Here is a 16,194-nt window from a genome sequence, read left to right on the forward strand (position 1 = left end):
ATAATTTATCCTAAGCATAGAGACATTGCTTTAGTCATACGTATAGTAGGTAACCGTGCTTTATATCTAGCAGAAGAAGTGTCAGACATTCGAAGAGTATCTTAGATCACATTGATAGGTGCCCTAGATAGATAATCCTTAAAAAAATCCTTGTCCTGACCCGTCGCAATCGCATAAAACATTCCTTACAGAAATGATCGAACCTCAGCGGACCTACCTGTGTGAGCCGTGCCAAGAAGGGAAGCGGATCACCAAGCTTCACTTTGCCCATTTGCTCTTAGGATCTGAAGGACCGTCTTGCCCGTAATTAGCTCTCTATCATCGATTCGATTAGTGTATGAGGTTACTTTTTCAATCGACGTACACATACGCTGGGAACGAATATGTATATACACACGTAAAATGATAATTCACATCGGTGGCATAGCAAAGAGAGAAAATTTGAAATTTGTTGCGGCTAGCTTTTTACTTGGTCAATCTAAATTATGCAGTAAAATCCCGTATCTTATTGCAATTGTAGAAAACGCTTGTCTAGTGGGGGCACTCCAAAGAGAAACCACCCACGCTATGGAGGCAAATCTATATGAACAGATCAGTAAAAATTACAATGTACATCCAAATGTAGGAGGAAAGCTCCACAAAGAATTTGAGGACATGGAATTTCCCCAGTAGGAATTGAGGCTAGCTGTTGCTGAGAATATGTGAGCCTCAAGTGAAAGAGCCATGGCAACAACATTACCAACCCCAGTTCATTTCCCCTTTCGGTGTCATCTCGCGGTGTCTTCCGATGTAACCGAAAGGTGAAAGCAAAGGGACTTCATCTTTTGCGGCCTTGGCCTGCGTGAGCTGCCGGCGTCAGCACCCCGAAGAGCTCGCCATACATCTCGGTGAAGAACTTGTCGACAATCTCGAGATAGGCGGGGCAAGTGAGGAGAGAGTAATAGTGAAGGACCTCTTCGATGTCTAGCACGTGATCAATGTTGCTCATGTCCATCTTCTCCAGCTCCTTCAGCTTCTGTGCAATCAAGCCACTCTTCGCCTCCCTCACACTTTCGGAACATGATGAGCCCTCTCTCCTCTTGGCATGGGAAGAGCTGCTTCTCACCATCTTCTTGCCTGGGAATTCTCTCCTCTGCCTGCGGTCATTCATCGATGGAGTCGTGGGCCTGGACGAGGACAACTGCGTAGGAGGATTCGCTTCACGGTTCACCTTTTCTTGAACCGTGTCCATGAACATGACGGCCCTGTCCTTGCCTCTCTTCTTTGCCTTATGATGGTTGCCGTTGTCGGAGTCCCATCGATCGGTGAAGTCGGCGTAGAATTGGTCCGAGTCCTTGGAGGGAGGAGGGTACACAGTGCTCCCATTGGCATTGGGATAAGGGTTGACGAAGGGGCTTGGTGTTTTTGGCAGTTTTTGGTAAGTGCCGCCGGAGAGGAAGGACTTGAAGCTCTTTAGAGTCCTTTGGAAGAACTTCTTGGTGTTGGAAAGGGACTTCCCGAGCAGCATATTATCGATATCCTTGGGCCTTGGCCACAATGGTGGATTCCGTGCGTGTCTAAGTGAGAGATACGAGCTTTCCCTTGCGCCTGCAAAAAAAACTAGAAAGGAAAACTGAGAAGAGAAATTCTCCAGGCTTCCCTCTCTGTCTGTCTCTCTCTCTGATATGCTCTTTAGCTGGTGGTGGAAGGGTTTCTTTATAGGGACGAAAACGAAAGAAGTTCTTACATCTCCTTCTATGGCTTCCACTTCATCTTGGTTCTTTTGTCTTCACACGCTCCTCCTCCTCTTCTTCTTCTCTTCTTTTCGTCCCCACTTCATTAATAATTCCTCCAACCACATGAATGAAGAGGCGAGAGAGAGAGATAGAGAGAGAGAGAGGGAAGTGGAAAAGGTTGTGACCGTTCAATCAAAAATGGAGAAAGGCTTTCTTTACTTTCACTTTGGAAGGATGGAGTTGGTGTGTAGCCCCTTTAGGAGAACAAGAGGGAGCGGGTGTTGCTGGTGGGTGGTTGAATTGAATCTCTCAGATTCCTTACTTTTTGTTCACCTTTTCTTTTACTGCTTTCATAAAATTCGATTTCCTAACGTACACAGTATTTACATAATGACTGTTCCACATCAACTACTTATTGTAGAGATAAATTGGTGGTAGGAGTGTGCAAAAGATCCTGCATACCCTGTGAAACCAGCATGATTGGGCAAGTTCCAAAGTAGATAATAAAGCTCACCAAATAGGTTCCACCATCTTATATTTTAAAATTTCAGAACTAGCGAGTATAAGATTGGTTTCTGGGTTAGGCAAATTTCTGCGCAACCTGAAACCTGCACACCCATGATCCGACAGTCGATCCTTCATGTAAGTCTTATGTGACATGACAAGTACTCCCGCTCAAGTTAAAACCGAAAAGCTAAGACCATAAAACATCGAGCGGCATCCATAAGAACCGATTAATCTTCATGATGCAAGACTGCCGTGAAGTGAAAGTCAATGAAAAGATTAACGTGTTTCCCTCAATGATTTCTTTGGACTGCAATGAGCACCTTTTCCCTTTTCCTTGGGCCAAATGACGAAATAATTCCCAACCTTTTTAAGGGTTTTTATCTTTTTTTTCCTAACCTTTTAATCCTATCAGAAAAGTATCTAACTTTTTGAATTTGTTTTAAATCTATGCACGGTCCTATAACATCATTTGTGAGAGGGAACATCTCGTTAGAATCCTTTCCAAATTCCAATTTTGCCCCCAAAAGAAAGAAGATTTATCTAGGTTTATTATCAAAGGAAGTATATTCAAGGGAGAATAATTAAACATATGCATAATCCAAGGGAGAATATCTGTCGGACTTCATATCAGTCATTTTTTTATTTATTAAAAATATTTTTTTTTTCAAAAAATGTAGTCTTAATTGCAATGATATAAATACTTAAGGCGGAAAATGAAAAAAAAAAGGTCATTAAAATTCAATTTTTTGGAGGGAGTCTTGTCTTGGGATAGATATAAACATGATTTCAAAGGCAGGTCTTTTTCTTTTTTGGTCAAGTGATGATAACATGGAAAAAAGATGAGAAAATGTGACGAAATTTCATCGCTATTCAGCCTTTTTCCGGTCAAGTGCACGATCCATTTCACTCTCAAGCCAAAGAATCAAACCAAATTCGCAACGAAGCGTCCTAGGATTCTTGGCGTTTGGTAACATTTACCTTACCAAGAGTGGGTGTTTCCTTCTGAACAGGCTACAACACCTTGTTTAACAACTCGGCGGCCGGTCTACCTGCTCACCCCTTATTCTTCCCAAGCTTGTTTTTCTTCCAGTAGGAGGATTGAAATATCCTCTTATTTTGACATCCTGATGTCCGAATGAAGTCTTTTAAGCAAGCAAAGATTAGAGAAATCTCTAATAGACGATGAACACGTGGTCCCCGCAGAGTAGCGAGCGATGAGATTTTCCATATCCGACAGGAACACGAGGTACGAAAATTGGTCGATAATGGGATTCTGGACTGCCCACATTGACATTATAAAATTATAATCCAATCATCCCGCAAATCGCGCAGTCCCTGAAGCTGCACTGATTGGATGGACTCCAGAAATCGATTGCTGGTGAAAGGTTTTGCTTTTGCCAGAAAGCATGTCTTAAGTGTCCATATGCTCGTTGAAAAGTCACATGAATTGATAAGCTTCATTTTTTTCCGAGCATAGTGGCATGCTTTCCTCCTTGTCTTTCTCCTTTATCCATCCGAGCCGATAACTTTTGTTTATAAACGTTAAGATTTTCTTTTTCTAAAGTTGATTTTTTGGCGTTCTTTTTGCCATAGAATAAGTCTTACCTCCTCTATATGACCAAAGACCAAATTATTCAATAAGGCGTACCTGATCCCAAGAAGTTATGTAATTGGGATGTAAGGAGAAATTTTTACAAAAAAGTAGTAGGTTAAGCACCATTGGATCCCAACCTCGAGTGGTCGCAATTGTTATGTGAGAATCTTTTAAATTTTCTTAGAAATCTATCTTTTTTCTAAAAAAATTCTAACTTTTTTTTTTCTTTCTATTTTAAAGAATTCTAGGAGATCGAGGCTTAGGTCGAGCGCCAGTCTCGAATCTTGGTCTTGGTTGTGCTGGCCTGAGCCCCGGGTCTCTAGTCCCAAGCTCCCTTGACGCCAAGGTTGATCGGGGTTGATGACTGCCGTAGGTTGCTTTTTTGAGGATCAAGGCTGCTACCAACATCGATGGGAGTTGGGTTCGCAAACTCGAGCTGTGAGAGATGGAGGAGGGGGAGAAATTGAGAGACCGAGGCCGTGGCTTAGTCGATGTGGTGGCGATTGCGCGGAGTTTAGTGATGGGCTCGCTGAAGATGGTGGAGTCGAACGGTGGTAGCGAAGGTGGCGCGAGTTGAGGCAAGGCAGAAGCTGGATTTGGACGATCGTTACATGGGGCGACTCTAGCAGGTGATAAAATGGAAACTTAAGATGGGATTAATACCCACTCAAGATAGTAGGCTCCATATTTAATAAATCTAAGATGGTATTTAATGAAATGTCATGGATATATTCCTAGCATGATAACCGCATTTTATTATTTAAACATCATATGTAGCAAAGAGAACTTCCTACTCTTGAGGGAATCGCGAACCTCTTTTCTTCCCATAGTATATAAATTCAATTGATTTTTTTATAGGTATTTCGAGATATTTCATTTACTGACAAGTGCTTAAATTAATAATTCTAATCTGTCATTTACGTATCCCAATTCTAAAATTTGATTTTTCAATCCTATGTACGACCATGCAAAAACGAGTTCAAATCTTGAAATATTTCTCTCTTTTCTCACCTAAATATATACAATTCGTACATATAGTGACAATAAATTTTTTTGACCAAATTAATCATTTTAATATTTTGTAAAAAGTATCAAAATCTTATGAACGCCAAGCTTTTGCATGTACACTTCTTTTATCGTGTTATTTTTTTTCATATTTTTTTGGGCATACACGTAACGCGAGCGCACCAAAAATAATAATAAGCACGTATACAGGGGAACTTAATCGGCAGCTAGTGATCCCGACCGGAGAACCGCCCGATCTAACCGGACCGTGACAGTTCGCTGGATGAACGCACGCTCGCCCATTGACGGTTCGCCACGTGTCGCGCGTTCGGAGCCTTGTACCTCTCCGAAAGCGGGAAGCGCGCGGGTGATTGGCGGCTCCGGCAAGTCTCTGAGGACTCCCCCGTGCTCCGTACGATTGCCCTCCCCCACCCCCCCCCCCGCCCCCAAGTCCCCACGTGTCCGAATGTGAATGGCTCATGCAATTGGATTTGTCCGAACGGCAAATTATTCATTTCAATTACAGCACAAATTACCTGGAAATTATTTTTTTAATTTCTAAAGATCGGAATTCTCAAAATTTTGGTGGAGTTTAGTTGTGTAGTAGCTAAGAAGAGAAAAAGGGGAGGGGAATTGCACCAATGTGTGGACCTTTTTTTTTTTTTTTGGTCGGACATCAATGTGCAAGCTTAGTGATCACGAAAAATGTCGCGTGTGGATTGCATATGCCACTGGGGATTAAATATCTCACTAAATTATTGGGTGCAAGCAATTTCATTAAATGTCGCGTGTGGATTGTGTACTCTACAAACATATTTAATTGGGTTGCCTTTGCAGGCAGAAAATTCTAACTCCATTAATAGTATCATTTTACCTGATTCATGAGATTAGTAAGGTACTTAAACAAGACTCTGATTAATCTATATAATATAAATAACTCCATCTTGCATTAATAATATCTTGTCGTGTTGCTCCCACTTGTTGAAAGTTCTAACTCAGCTATTGTTGTCTATCAACTTAGGATTTCTATCGTATCTTATCTAATTTATGAGATTAAATAGGTGCTTAATCGAGATCATATTTTATTTTATTCAAGGTGAACTTTCTTGTCGCCACACAAACACATGCCGGGGGGGTGGGTTTGGTTGAGGGAGAGAGAGGTCATGTTTTTTTTTTTTTTCTCTATAAGGGAGTAGGAATGGGTGATCACTATCGACAAACGCTTTTAGCCTTACCATAGGGGTCTCATACTTACGGTTGGATTGTACAATTTGAGCAATATCCACTCTCATTTTGAGGCAGATGTCACCGTTGCACCACTGGATGCAAGTTGAAATACAATCGGGATTATCCTATGTTTATTGCACAAGTCGAATCTACACCGTAAATGAATTGGGAATTCCTAAGATCGTGGGGGCAAACGGGGGAGAGGGGGGGATTTGAACTCGTGAACAAAGGGTCGAAACAACATGAAAGTAAGTCTTATCCAACTCATTGCCTCGGTAATAGAGAGTTGCCATGTTTAATGTTTGTTTATTGTCTCCCCAACAAAAGATGGGCATTCAAGACCGTGGGCTTTGGCCACTCAAGTTATTTGGACCACAAAGAGGTCAGTTTGGCATCCGCACTTTGCCGTAAGGCCCAAAGTTTAGGACCATTAATTTGTAAAGGGAAATAGTCACAAAAATTCTCAAATTATGCCTACTATGATACATTTATCATGAACTTATTTTTGATATCAAAAACCCCAAATTATGCTTACTATGATACATTTACCTTAAACTATTTCTTATGACATAAAAAATCTCAAACTTGTACCTATGCTACACATTTATCTTTCGTCAAAGTTAAATTAGATGATTTTTTTAAGGAAAAACAACGTCGTTTTTATTTCACTTGAGCCACGAGGGCACCATGCCAACATTGTTTGCTATCAGGCGTCCATGTAAACAGATTACTTTGACGAAAGGTAAATGTGTCACGTAGTTACAAATTTCGGATTTTTTGGCATTGCAGAAAAAAGTTTAGAGTACATGTATCATGATGGCCCGGTGGGCACAGTTTAGAGTTTTTTTGCGGCTTTTTCCTCTTAATTAATGAGGTAAGCACTCGATCTTATGAGCAGTAATAAAAAAAAGTGCAGCTTAACTTTAATGATCTATATCTTTATTTTTTTCCATTTCTTCTAGACAATAAAAATATCCGAATCTTTTGTTCGACTAATCTCCATAAATGTCGCAAAATACTTCATACCCAATACATGTGGACGACATGTGGACGACGCGATCTTCATACGCACATTGTCTTTTTTCTTGCAAAAAGTTCATGGCCTCATTTAATATGGTTCCTCTACTTAATGATCTTACCGATGCATGTGCACTAGTCTGTCTTTCTTTAATTTCGGTAGAGCACATTTGCACTAGTCTAATGTGTATGTAGCCATACGTTGTCATCACATAGGCCTTCCACTTTTGTGCTATCTGAAGTCTACATGGGTTGGCCAGAAAACAATCTCTACATAGGTTGGCCAGAGTAGTAAGGGCCTAGGGTTACCTGCCCCTATATATTATCTCTAACTTTTCTTTTAATTAGTTTCTTTCATAAGTATATGTTGTCTCTAGCTTACCAAAATTGCAATATGGCACATTTTATCACTTTTAAAGATAGCCTAAAATCGAGATCCAAACCCCGAATTGGGAACCGAACTAGTTTTGAGTTGGTTCCAAGCATTTAGGACCAAGAACAAAAACTTATTATCCTGGGAATCGGTTCGAACATAACCAAACAACGCAATTTTGATGAAGTGACCCAGTTTCACATCTTGGAAAATACGTTTTCGAACATGACTAGCAACTTTGAATGATGCCGCTCGAAATAGTCCGGACACAACACGACATTATATGCTTGACTAGCATGAAGATACCAATTGACATGTTTTCCTCGGTAAGTTAATCATTTGGTATGTTATATAAAGGCCATTAATGGAATACAAACTCAAGTTTCTTTTTCCTTGCTTACAATGATACAAACTCAATTCGGCACTAATTATAAACATGATTAACACATATTGCCAGGACCACGATTTTGAGTCGCCTTTCTAACCAACTACCTCCAACATTAGGGCTAACAGTTATTGACAACAATCATTCATTATCCGTGTCATAAAAGGTCGACCTGTTTATACACGAATAATAAACATGCCGTTTGCGGGATTGACTATTTCGACCCGTTTACTAACACCAGCATTCAAGCCGGCCTATTTGCTTCCCCCTATAGACCTCCAAAGAATTCCCCAATTGATCACCCTTCGGACCAGATGATGGGTCGGGCTGGCTAATGAAGACTTTCAATTAACAACTAATCTTTGCTTAGCAGATAGATGGAGGGATTAGCAACAAAAACCTTTGAAAGAGACCAAACCACCCTACAGAATGCATGTGACATCGTTCTTACTTGTCTGTACGTGGAAACAGAGAGAGAGAGAGAGAGAGAGAGAGAGGGTATTCTCGAGCCCCAAGAGAATGCAAACTCCATTAATGAGAAGAAGCAGAGCATCGGCAGAGATTGCACAGAGGAGGAGGCTCGAGAACCCAAAAGAATGCGACCATTAATGAGAACATAACTACGCTACGACTAAAGCCCTACCTCCCTCCATTAGAGCCACCCCCCAAAAAGCCTAACCTCTAAGCTGCCACTCACCACGGACATTCTTTAATCAGCATTCCCATTTGTGCAAAAAAACCCCTCTTTTCCCTCCACTTTGTAATAAATTCAAATAGGTCGCCCTAGATTCCCACAAAAAGATCGTGAAAAGAAGGAGGAGGAGGAAAAAACCATCAATGCTCGCATTGCATCAATAGCACAGGACAGAGAGGAGGACACTGCAGCGCATCAGAACTGACCTTCTATTATTTGTCCATGTAATATTGCTGTCGCTGCTCAGGCGCTCGCAGCGAAAGCTACATTCTGTTAAGGGAGCCCCACTAGGTTGCTGTTGCTGCATTGCTTCCCTAGAGTCTCTGTTTTGTGCAAATTACCTATTTTGGGGACCCTCTTTGACTTTTTTTGTTGTTACTTCCCCCGTTTTTTTCCTTCTTTTCTCATTCCATCGTGCCTTCTCTTTCATTGCAGCTTTTGAAACGGACGTGTCGATGATTTTCTGTTTCTCTTTTTCAAATTTCTTTTTGGGGGGTGTTTCTGCTGGAGCTTTGTGAAGAATGTCCAATCAACCTATAGTAGTTCTGGACTGAAATTAGTTTTGGAAATGTTGAGATTACACTTACCAGCTATTTGCGCGGTTAAATCGAAGAATATATAGCGATTCTTCAATATGGGAGTTAAAATAGCAAATGACAAGCACTAAGCGGTCGTTAGTTGTTGGCAGCATCTGTTAAATAAGCTTTGTATCGGCAAATTCCGAAACGTAGCTATTAATCTCGAGGTTTAAATCAGATCTGGAGATGGTTATCTTTTCATGAATCATTGGCCGGAATCATCATGTATGATTGCTTTTGGATTAACAAATAGGAGTTTGATATCGTTTTTACTCCATGGTTAGATACAAAATTGGAAAGCCATTCATATCCCAGTACTTTCAAATACTAGGAAGTCATAAAGTCACTCATGATAAGTGTTGCATTTCACATGCTTTGAAGACTTGTTTGAAAACTCAGAGCGAAAAAGTAATGCACATGAAAGTCAAATGTACTTTACCTCTTTTGGATTAATTTCACAAACATTTGTTTATGCTCCATAAGCAGCACAATATTGTCAGAGTCAACAAAAGAAAAAGGGTCTTGTGAGAAAAAAAAAACATTGTAGAGACAAACACATTAATAAAAAAAAAAAGTTGAGAAAATAAAAAGAATTGAAATTCAAACACCAAATGGACCTTTTGAACCAGCAAGAGCTCTTTTTTCCATTTGCGACCTTTTGACTCGCATGCATTTTCACTTCCCCCCTACCTGTGCCCAATCATGGACACACCCTTCTTAACACACTGCACAAAAAAGAAAAAAAAAAGGATTAGGAAAAAAAAAGTGCAGAAGATAAAAAAAAAATTACTTAAAGAACTGTGCTTTTCAGTCAAATTCTGATTGTCTGTTAGTGGTGTGTTTAGTGGTGAAGACAAAAGGGTTCTGCATTATTGAAAAATGATGGAAAATGCAGGGAAACCTCACTATCTTACAAAAGGCCAAAACTCTGCTCGATGCTGAGTGTTTGTACTAATAAATTAGATTATACTTTTGCAATGCTACAAAATTAGATACACCTAACACATAATGTTCGTACTTGTCTCTTATGTGAAGCCAATGTTTTGAATAGATCAAAAAGAAATCCTGAGTCCTCCTTGTCCTCTTGGGTCATGCCAATCGGGCCGCTGAATTCATTTGAATGTTGCGTAGATTTCTAGTTCAACCAAGAAAATTGAGTTTTGGATGGTAATCTTATCGAGTGCATTCGTTCGTGCCTCGGGTGAGAGAAGATTATCTTGAGCCCATTGATCATTGCCCGCACCTCGTTCTTTTCGAATTTAGCTTCGCAAGCTCATTTTGTGTTATGATTATGAGCGAGCATTGTCTTGAAATGGAGAGGCATGGGATCGGCAAAAGTTGAATTCGTTGTATCGTGCAGTTCGTGCCACACGAGGAATTGCTGAGCAACTCGATCAAATTTCGAATTTATCAACGCAATGACTATTCTGATGTGATATGGAATCAAGGGTCGAAAATCAAATGATATTGAATTCAATTGAGCTTTAATGGGTCAAATGCTTAGTGGTTGAAACAAGACAATAATTTCCACGCACATTGTAATTTGGTCAATTTTCTTTTTCTCATCCCTAGATTTTTTTTTTCTGGTCAAACATCCCGAGATTCAAATTGAAACCTTTTTCCCCTGTTTTCTACTTCATTTGACAATCCAATAGCAGAAACTTTCAAAAAAGTGACTACCTTTACATTTTACCCATATGACAATGAGCTCCCCCCCACCTTTTAGAAATGTCACACCTTTTCACCCATTATTTTTGTGCCATTTGTGTGAAAAAGGAAACTCCAAAAAAGGCCCAACCATGCAAAGCAACCGCTGTATCCTCTTGCCCCTCCCAACTTCAGCTCTAAATTCCAAAATCAAAAAGACATCTTTTTAAAAAAAGAATAATGCAAGAGATACCCATAATATAACATACCCATTTAATGGACGAACCCTAATATCTTTAGTCATACTTTTCTAAACAAAATTTATGGAAACATAACATATTTATTAAAAGGTTTAGCAGAAAAAATTTAAGCTAACAAGCGAAGGAAGACCACACACGTACATACATATATGTAACGAATATGTAAATATTATTAATAAGCGACCCGAGATAATTTAATATAAAGTAGTGACACTCTCTTTTGCATTTTATTTTCCTCTTTTCACCGATCTTTTTCAAAAGTTCTCGGACTGTCAACCAAATAAACGCCACAGGTTTCCCGTCGAAAATACAAAAGGAGAAATGCAAGAAAAAATTAGGTACGAGTCTTTTATCCATTCACGGACCATCAAATCGATGTCATCACCACCTTCTTTTTTCTATTTCCAACAGCTCCTCTTAACTGCATAATCACATGCATCACCCAGCAAACAGAGCGAAAAAGCACAGTGATGCACTCATCTCCATCCGCACACACGACCCTCAGAAACAGAGCATCGGGATATCAGGGAAACCTGAAGCGAAGCGATAATGGAGAACGTGAACAGGGGCCACTCATCTCATTAGTTCAGTCAATTTCAGTTAGGAACGTCTAATAACATCACTAAACTAGCAGAGAACTGCAAGGGAGAAAGAAAGAAAGAGAAAAAAAAAACGAAAGAGAAACAGAGCAAGGCATTCTGTTTTTCTCAACACCAGTTTGTGAACAGAGCCTCGTATATCTCGGTGAACGCTTGGACGATGATCTTGTGATGGTGGTGGGAGTTGAGGGAGAGGAAGCAGTTCAGGAGCCTCTCCAGGTCCTTGGCCGAGAACATCTGCCTCTCCACGATCATCTCCACCATCGACGTCCTGAAGTCGCCGTACGGGTCGCTCGACCGCTTCACGACGGCGAAGCTACCCTTCATGTTGCCGCCGTCGTTCTCGCCCAAGGGCATGACGTCAGCGGCTGCCGCTCTCCTCCTCCTCCTCTGGCGAGAGCTTGGCCTCCGGAGGGGGCGGCGGCGCTGGGACTCGGAGGAATCGGAGGAGAGGGTCCGGGAAGAGAACAGGGTCTCCGTCCCGTCGTCTTCTCGCTCGTCGTCGCTGCTGAACAGGTCGCCGTCGTAGTAAGTGCTCAGCGAGGACGAGCTCATGCTCAAAGGGCACGTGGAAGCAGCAGCATTGCTACTACTCCTCTTGCTTTTGCTCTTGCTCTTCTTGGTCACGCTTTTCTTGTGACATTCTTCAAACCCGCCGCCGCGACGGTGACGATGGGGATGAAGATGCCGATGGTAATACTCGTCCCTGAAGCCGCCGACGAACAGCCGGCCCAGAGGCGACACGGGGGATGTCGGGGGGCAGAACCGGCCCTTGCGGAGATCGCGGCCCGACAGCTTCTGTCGGGGGCGATCGCAGGCGGCCTTGGCGGCAGGGACGATGCAGGCGCCATCGACGCAGTGCCTGTTCTCTTGGGGTCTGCAGATGGAGGGAGGAGGGCGAGGCCTGCGGGGCAAGAGCGGCTCCGTGGTCGAATCGGAGCGGAAGCTCCGGCGGGACCGCGGGTCGACAATGACGTCGGACGATGACGCGGCGGCGGGTCGGGGCTTGCAAGAGGCGAAGGGGGAGTGGAACATGCGGGAGATGCGAAGCTTCAGGCGATTCTCCATGGTAGAAACAGAGAGAGAGAGAGAGAGGGAGGGAGATATGGAGGATTTGAAAGGGAGAGAACGAGGGAGAGGAGGGGAGTGATGAGTGATGAGGAGGCAACGATGTTTTTTCAATTTAAAGAGGGGAACGATGATTCGGTGGGCTTTTCTTTCGGATCGTTTCGTCGTCGTGTGATTTGTCTTGATCCGGAAACTCTTCTTGGAACCCGGCTGGACATGCTGAGGCTTTTGCTTGGGAGCGGCTCCCGACCTAATCTTTATATAAGACTTTCTCCGGTAAAAAAAAAATTGATGCCTAAGAGAAAAAGGAACTCTCGGCCATAACATGACATTAGATTAGTGCATTGAAAATCCTAAACTTATTGCAAAAGTGTAATTGAGTCTTAAAACTTTCAAAAAGTACAATCGAATCCTATAACTTGTCATGAAAGTACAACTGATTCCTAAAACCTTCGAAAAGTTGCAATCGATGGAAGGATTTAATTGGACCAATTTAACAAGTTTTAAGATTTGATTGTACTTTTTAAAAATTTTAGTACTCGATTATACTTTTGCAAAATGTTTTATGATTTAATTACACTTTTTGAAAGTTTTATGATTCAATTGTATATTCGTGATAAGTTTTAATACTGCCAATGCACTTATCTCACGTGATATTGACCGGTTGAAAAATATTTTCTTTCACTTCGTGTGATATGGATCACTTGGAAATGCTGAAGAAACTAGTTGGGTGTTTTTTATAATCAACGAAAAAATTATGATTGGATTCATAACAATAAAAAAAATGGCTTTTTTTCCTCTTCAAATTGGAAGTTACTCTTTAGAATGCAACTTAACCTCAGCCATTGCAAGGATGTATTGACTGCACTCGAACCTCGGTGCCTAAACAGGGTCTTGAGGGTTGGACCCGAGTCCTCGACCCAAACCTCAGTCCTTGCCATTTGGACTCGAGTCCTTGCTGCCTAGACCAGGTCCTTGGTGCTCGGACCGGGGTTGCCGCAGCTCAGACTCGAGATCCGGATGCCTTAAGGCCCAAACTCAACCCCTTATTGCCCGGATTTGGGTTTCGACTGCCCAGACCCTAGACTAAAGACTGCATTCAAGTCCTTTTTTTAAAAAAAAATTATCTTTCGAAGTTTTTTTTTAATGAAAGTATCATAAACATGGCTTCCATCTTATTTACAAATGACAACCAAATCCAGAAAAATCAAATCATTCCTTGGAAATAACTTTGAAAAAAAGATTTTTAAGGAAAACTTCATTTTGATTTGGATTTACCAATGACTGACATTTATCGAGACATCAAGAGAAGCACCGTACCGGATAGAGGTTCCGAAAGCAACTCTTTCTCTCTTTTTTATGTAGTGGCTCAAAACAATCCTTAGCTTGCCTTTCTGAGCAAGCTGATGTATCCATCCACATGCAGGGTGAGACGTAGGGGACCAAGAAGATGGAATTATTGCATCTCCAAAACGGTTAACTTTGACTTGCAACATTTTAAAAGGAACATCTAGATGTATCTACTACACTGTACACATAAAGAATGAACCGCAAGAAAAGGAAACCCCATTGAAGAAGCTCTCCGTTAATGATCTTTAGATGCTATTCATCTGGCAAAAATTTAAGCCCCTAAAATAACATCTCTCGCTGATGCACAACTTGGGAATTGCCAAATTAGCCAAAGCCCCACTCCGGCGATCGATCCGCACGACAAATCTGGGTTAAGGCATCCGGTTCTTGTACTTGGATTGGCTCTCGATACTTATGCTTCATATGTTTCGCGGAAAATGAATAGTTTGAAAAACATTTTTTTAATTGAAAATTACATTAGCAAATCGTCAAAAGGTTCATGATTAATTTGACATAATTGAAATGTTTCGGACTGAAGTAGCAGTCCTACAATAGCTCAAGACTTCTTGGACAATTATCCCCAAATATTCCATTATCCTGAGAAAATTGCCGTGGATCCTTGGTGGTGGTTATCAATGATACCTCACCACTGTAGGGGCATTGCTGTCGACTTGGCCGCTCCGTCCGTCCAAGTATATACACCTGGCAAGTTGACAGAATTGCGTTTCTTATTTTAACGTGCCGATGTTCGCATGTCCAGCCTCCCAATTGAAGAGAGTTTTTCTTCTCTCTTCCCAAAGAATGTCCCCGTATTTTACGTTCCGTTCCACAAAGCCTTTTCATTGCTTAGGACATATGGGTTTCTCGAGGCAGTTAACTCTTTGGTCCTTGGAACTGCGCAAGCAAGCCTCTAATCCCCGTTCTTTTTCTCTCTCTCAATCAATCAATCAATGCGTGCGCGCGGCGTGTGTCCGTCCGTGCGCGGAGGAGAGAATCTCAAAGTCGGAGAAGCTCCCAACAACAAAAGAACGGACGAAAGATGGGGAAAAACCACTGTCGGCAGCTTCAAAAATCTCCCTCAGATACCCTCCCAATCCAACCAGACCAGACAAGACTTTTTACTCAGCTTTCCAAGTTGAATTTCGGCTTCACGACAAGAGGGTCCATCCATGCTACTGTTAACCCCATCTCCCTCGTCGTCTTCTTCTTCGCATAGGTTTCTCGACCCGCCTTTTTCTTCGAAGACCCCCTTTTACATCTTTAAGCCTTTCGCACGCTTCTCCCGGCGGCTCATCGGTCATGATTCCGACTTTCCATGGCTCTGAAAGTTTCGGACCAGCTAAAGTCATGATTTCTTCCAATATATATATATGTGTGTGTGTTAGTGCGGAAATGGTGGATGTTTCCACGTTGACTTGCGTCGAGATAAGAGGGGGTTTAGATCATTGGAATTCGACTCTGCTCGTCTTCAAGCGTCTGAAAGAATGTACGAGGACAAAGGAATGGAGCCAGGATTTTGCAGCAAGTTTTGCGATAACCGATTGAACGAGTTCCGCTCGAGGGAAGCGGGAAGCCATAGGTTGAAAGCCACCAGGTACCGTGTACGTAGTGTATGCATTGGTTTTGAGGCTCTTCTTTAAGAACAGAAAACTGGACTAGAGGGATCGGTTTCTCATTTCTAGAAACCAAGAACTGGACCAGGCCAACTAGTCCGGTCCGGTTTCTCGAGGGGCTAATGGAACTGTTGTCATATTCGTTTTTTTTTTTAATTGTCGTTGATGTTCAAAATGAAATTAAAGATGTACTTGATAATCAATGCGTTTCTACAATTAGTGAGTTACGTATAACATTGTATAGTCGTTTCAACGTTAAGGGGCATTCTTTTGTGAACTGGGAGACGGATTATGAGTTTTTTTACATTGTTTTTAAGAAAGAAGAATCAGTTCGATCCCGGGAATCTGGGTGGGCGGTTTCATTCCTAGAATTGGGAATCGAATTGAAATTCACCGATTCCAATATTTTGGAACTGGAAATCGGACAGCTGCCCCCGGAAACTGTCCAAAACTAGCCGGTCTGAGCAGTTCCTTACGCTCATCCCTATGTCAAAATGATCTGCCGCTGCATATTCTAGCTTTGAATTTTCAAAGCCCGGTTGAGAACATAGAACAAGAGCTC

At 41.7% G+C, this 16,194-nt stretch overlaps 2 protein-coding genes across 2 annotated transcripts; both read right to left on the reverse strand.

The window, feature by feature from the left end:
* Positions 1-483: 483 nt before the first annotated feature.
* LOC115671328 (uncharacterized) lies at positions 484-1,940 on the reverse strand. The gene is made up of 2 exons (XM_056306113.1): positions 1,727-1,940; positions 484-1,587 (listed from the first exon to the last, which is right to left on the reverse strand). Exon 2 carries the CDS (start codon positions 1,505-1,507, stop codon positions 818-820), a length of 690 nt encoding a protein of 229 aa, XP_056162088.1. The 5' UTR covers positions 1,508-1,587; positions 1,727-1,940; the 3' UTR covers positions 484-817.
* Positions 1,941-11,552: 9,612 nt separating this feature from the next.
* Positions 11,553-12,876, reverse strand: LOC115671258 (transcription repressor OFP8-like). Its single transcript, XM_030592773.2, has one exon. The coding sequence runs from the start codon at positions 12,667-12,669 to the stop codon at positions 11,710-11,712; it is 960 nt and encodes a 319-aa protein (XP_030448633.1). The 5' UTR covers positions 12,670-12,876; the 3' UTR covers positions 11,553-11,709.
* Positions 12,877-16,194: the final 3,318 nt, after the last annotated feature.

Source organism: Syzygium oleosum, unplaced genomic scaffold (assembly GCF_021117445.2).
Source record: "Syzygium oleosum isolate NSW1041296 unplaced genomic scaffold, Sole_v2.1 Sole_v2.41, whole genome shotgun sequence".
NCBI lineage: Eukaryota > Viridiplantae > Streptophyta > Magnoliopsida > Myrtales > Myrtaceae > Syzygium > Syzygium oleosum.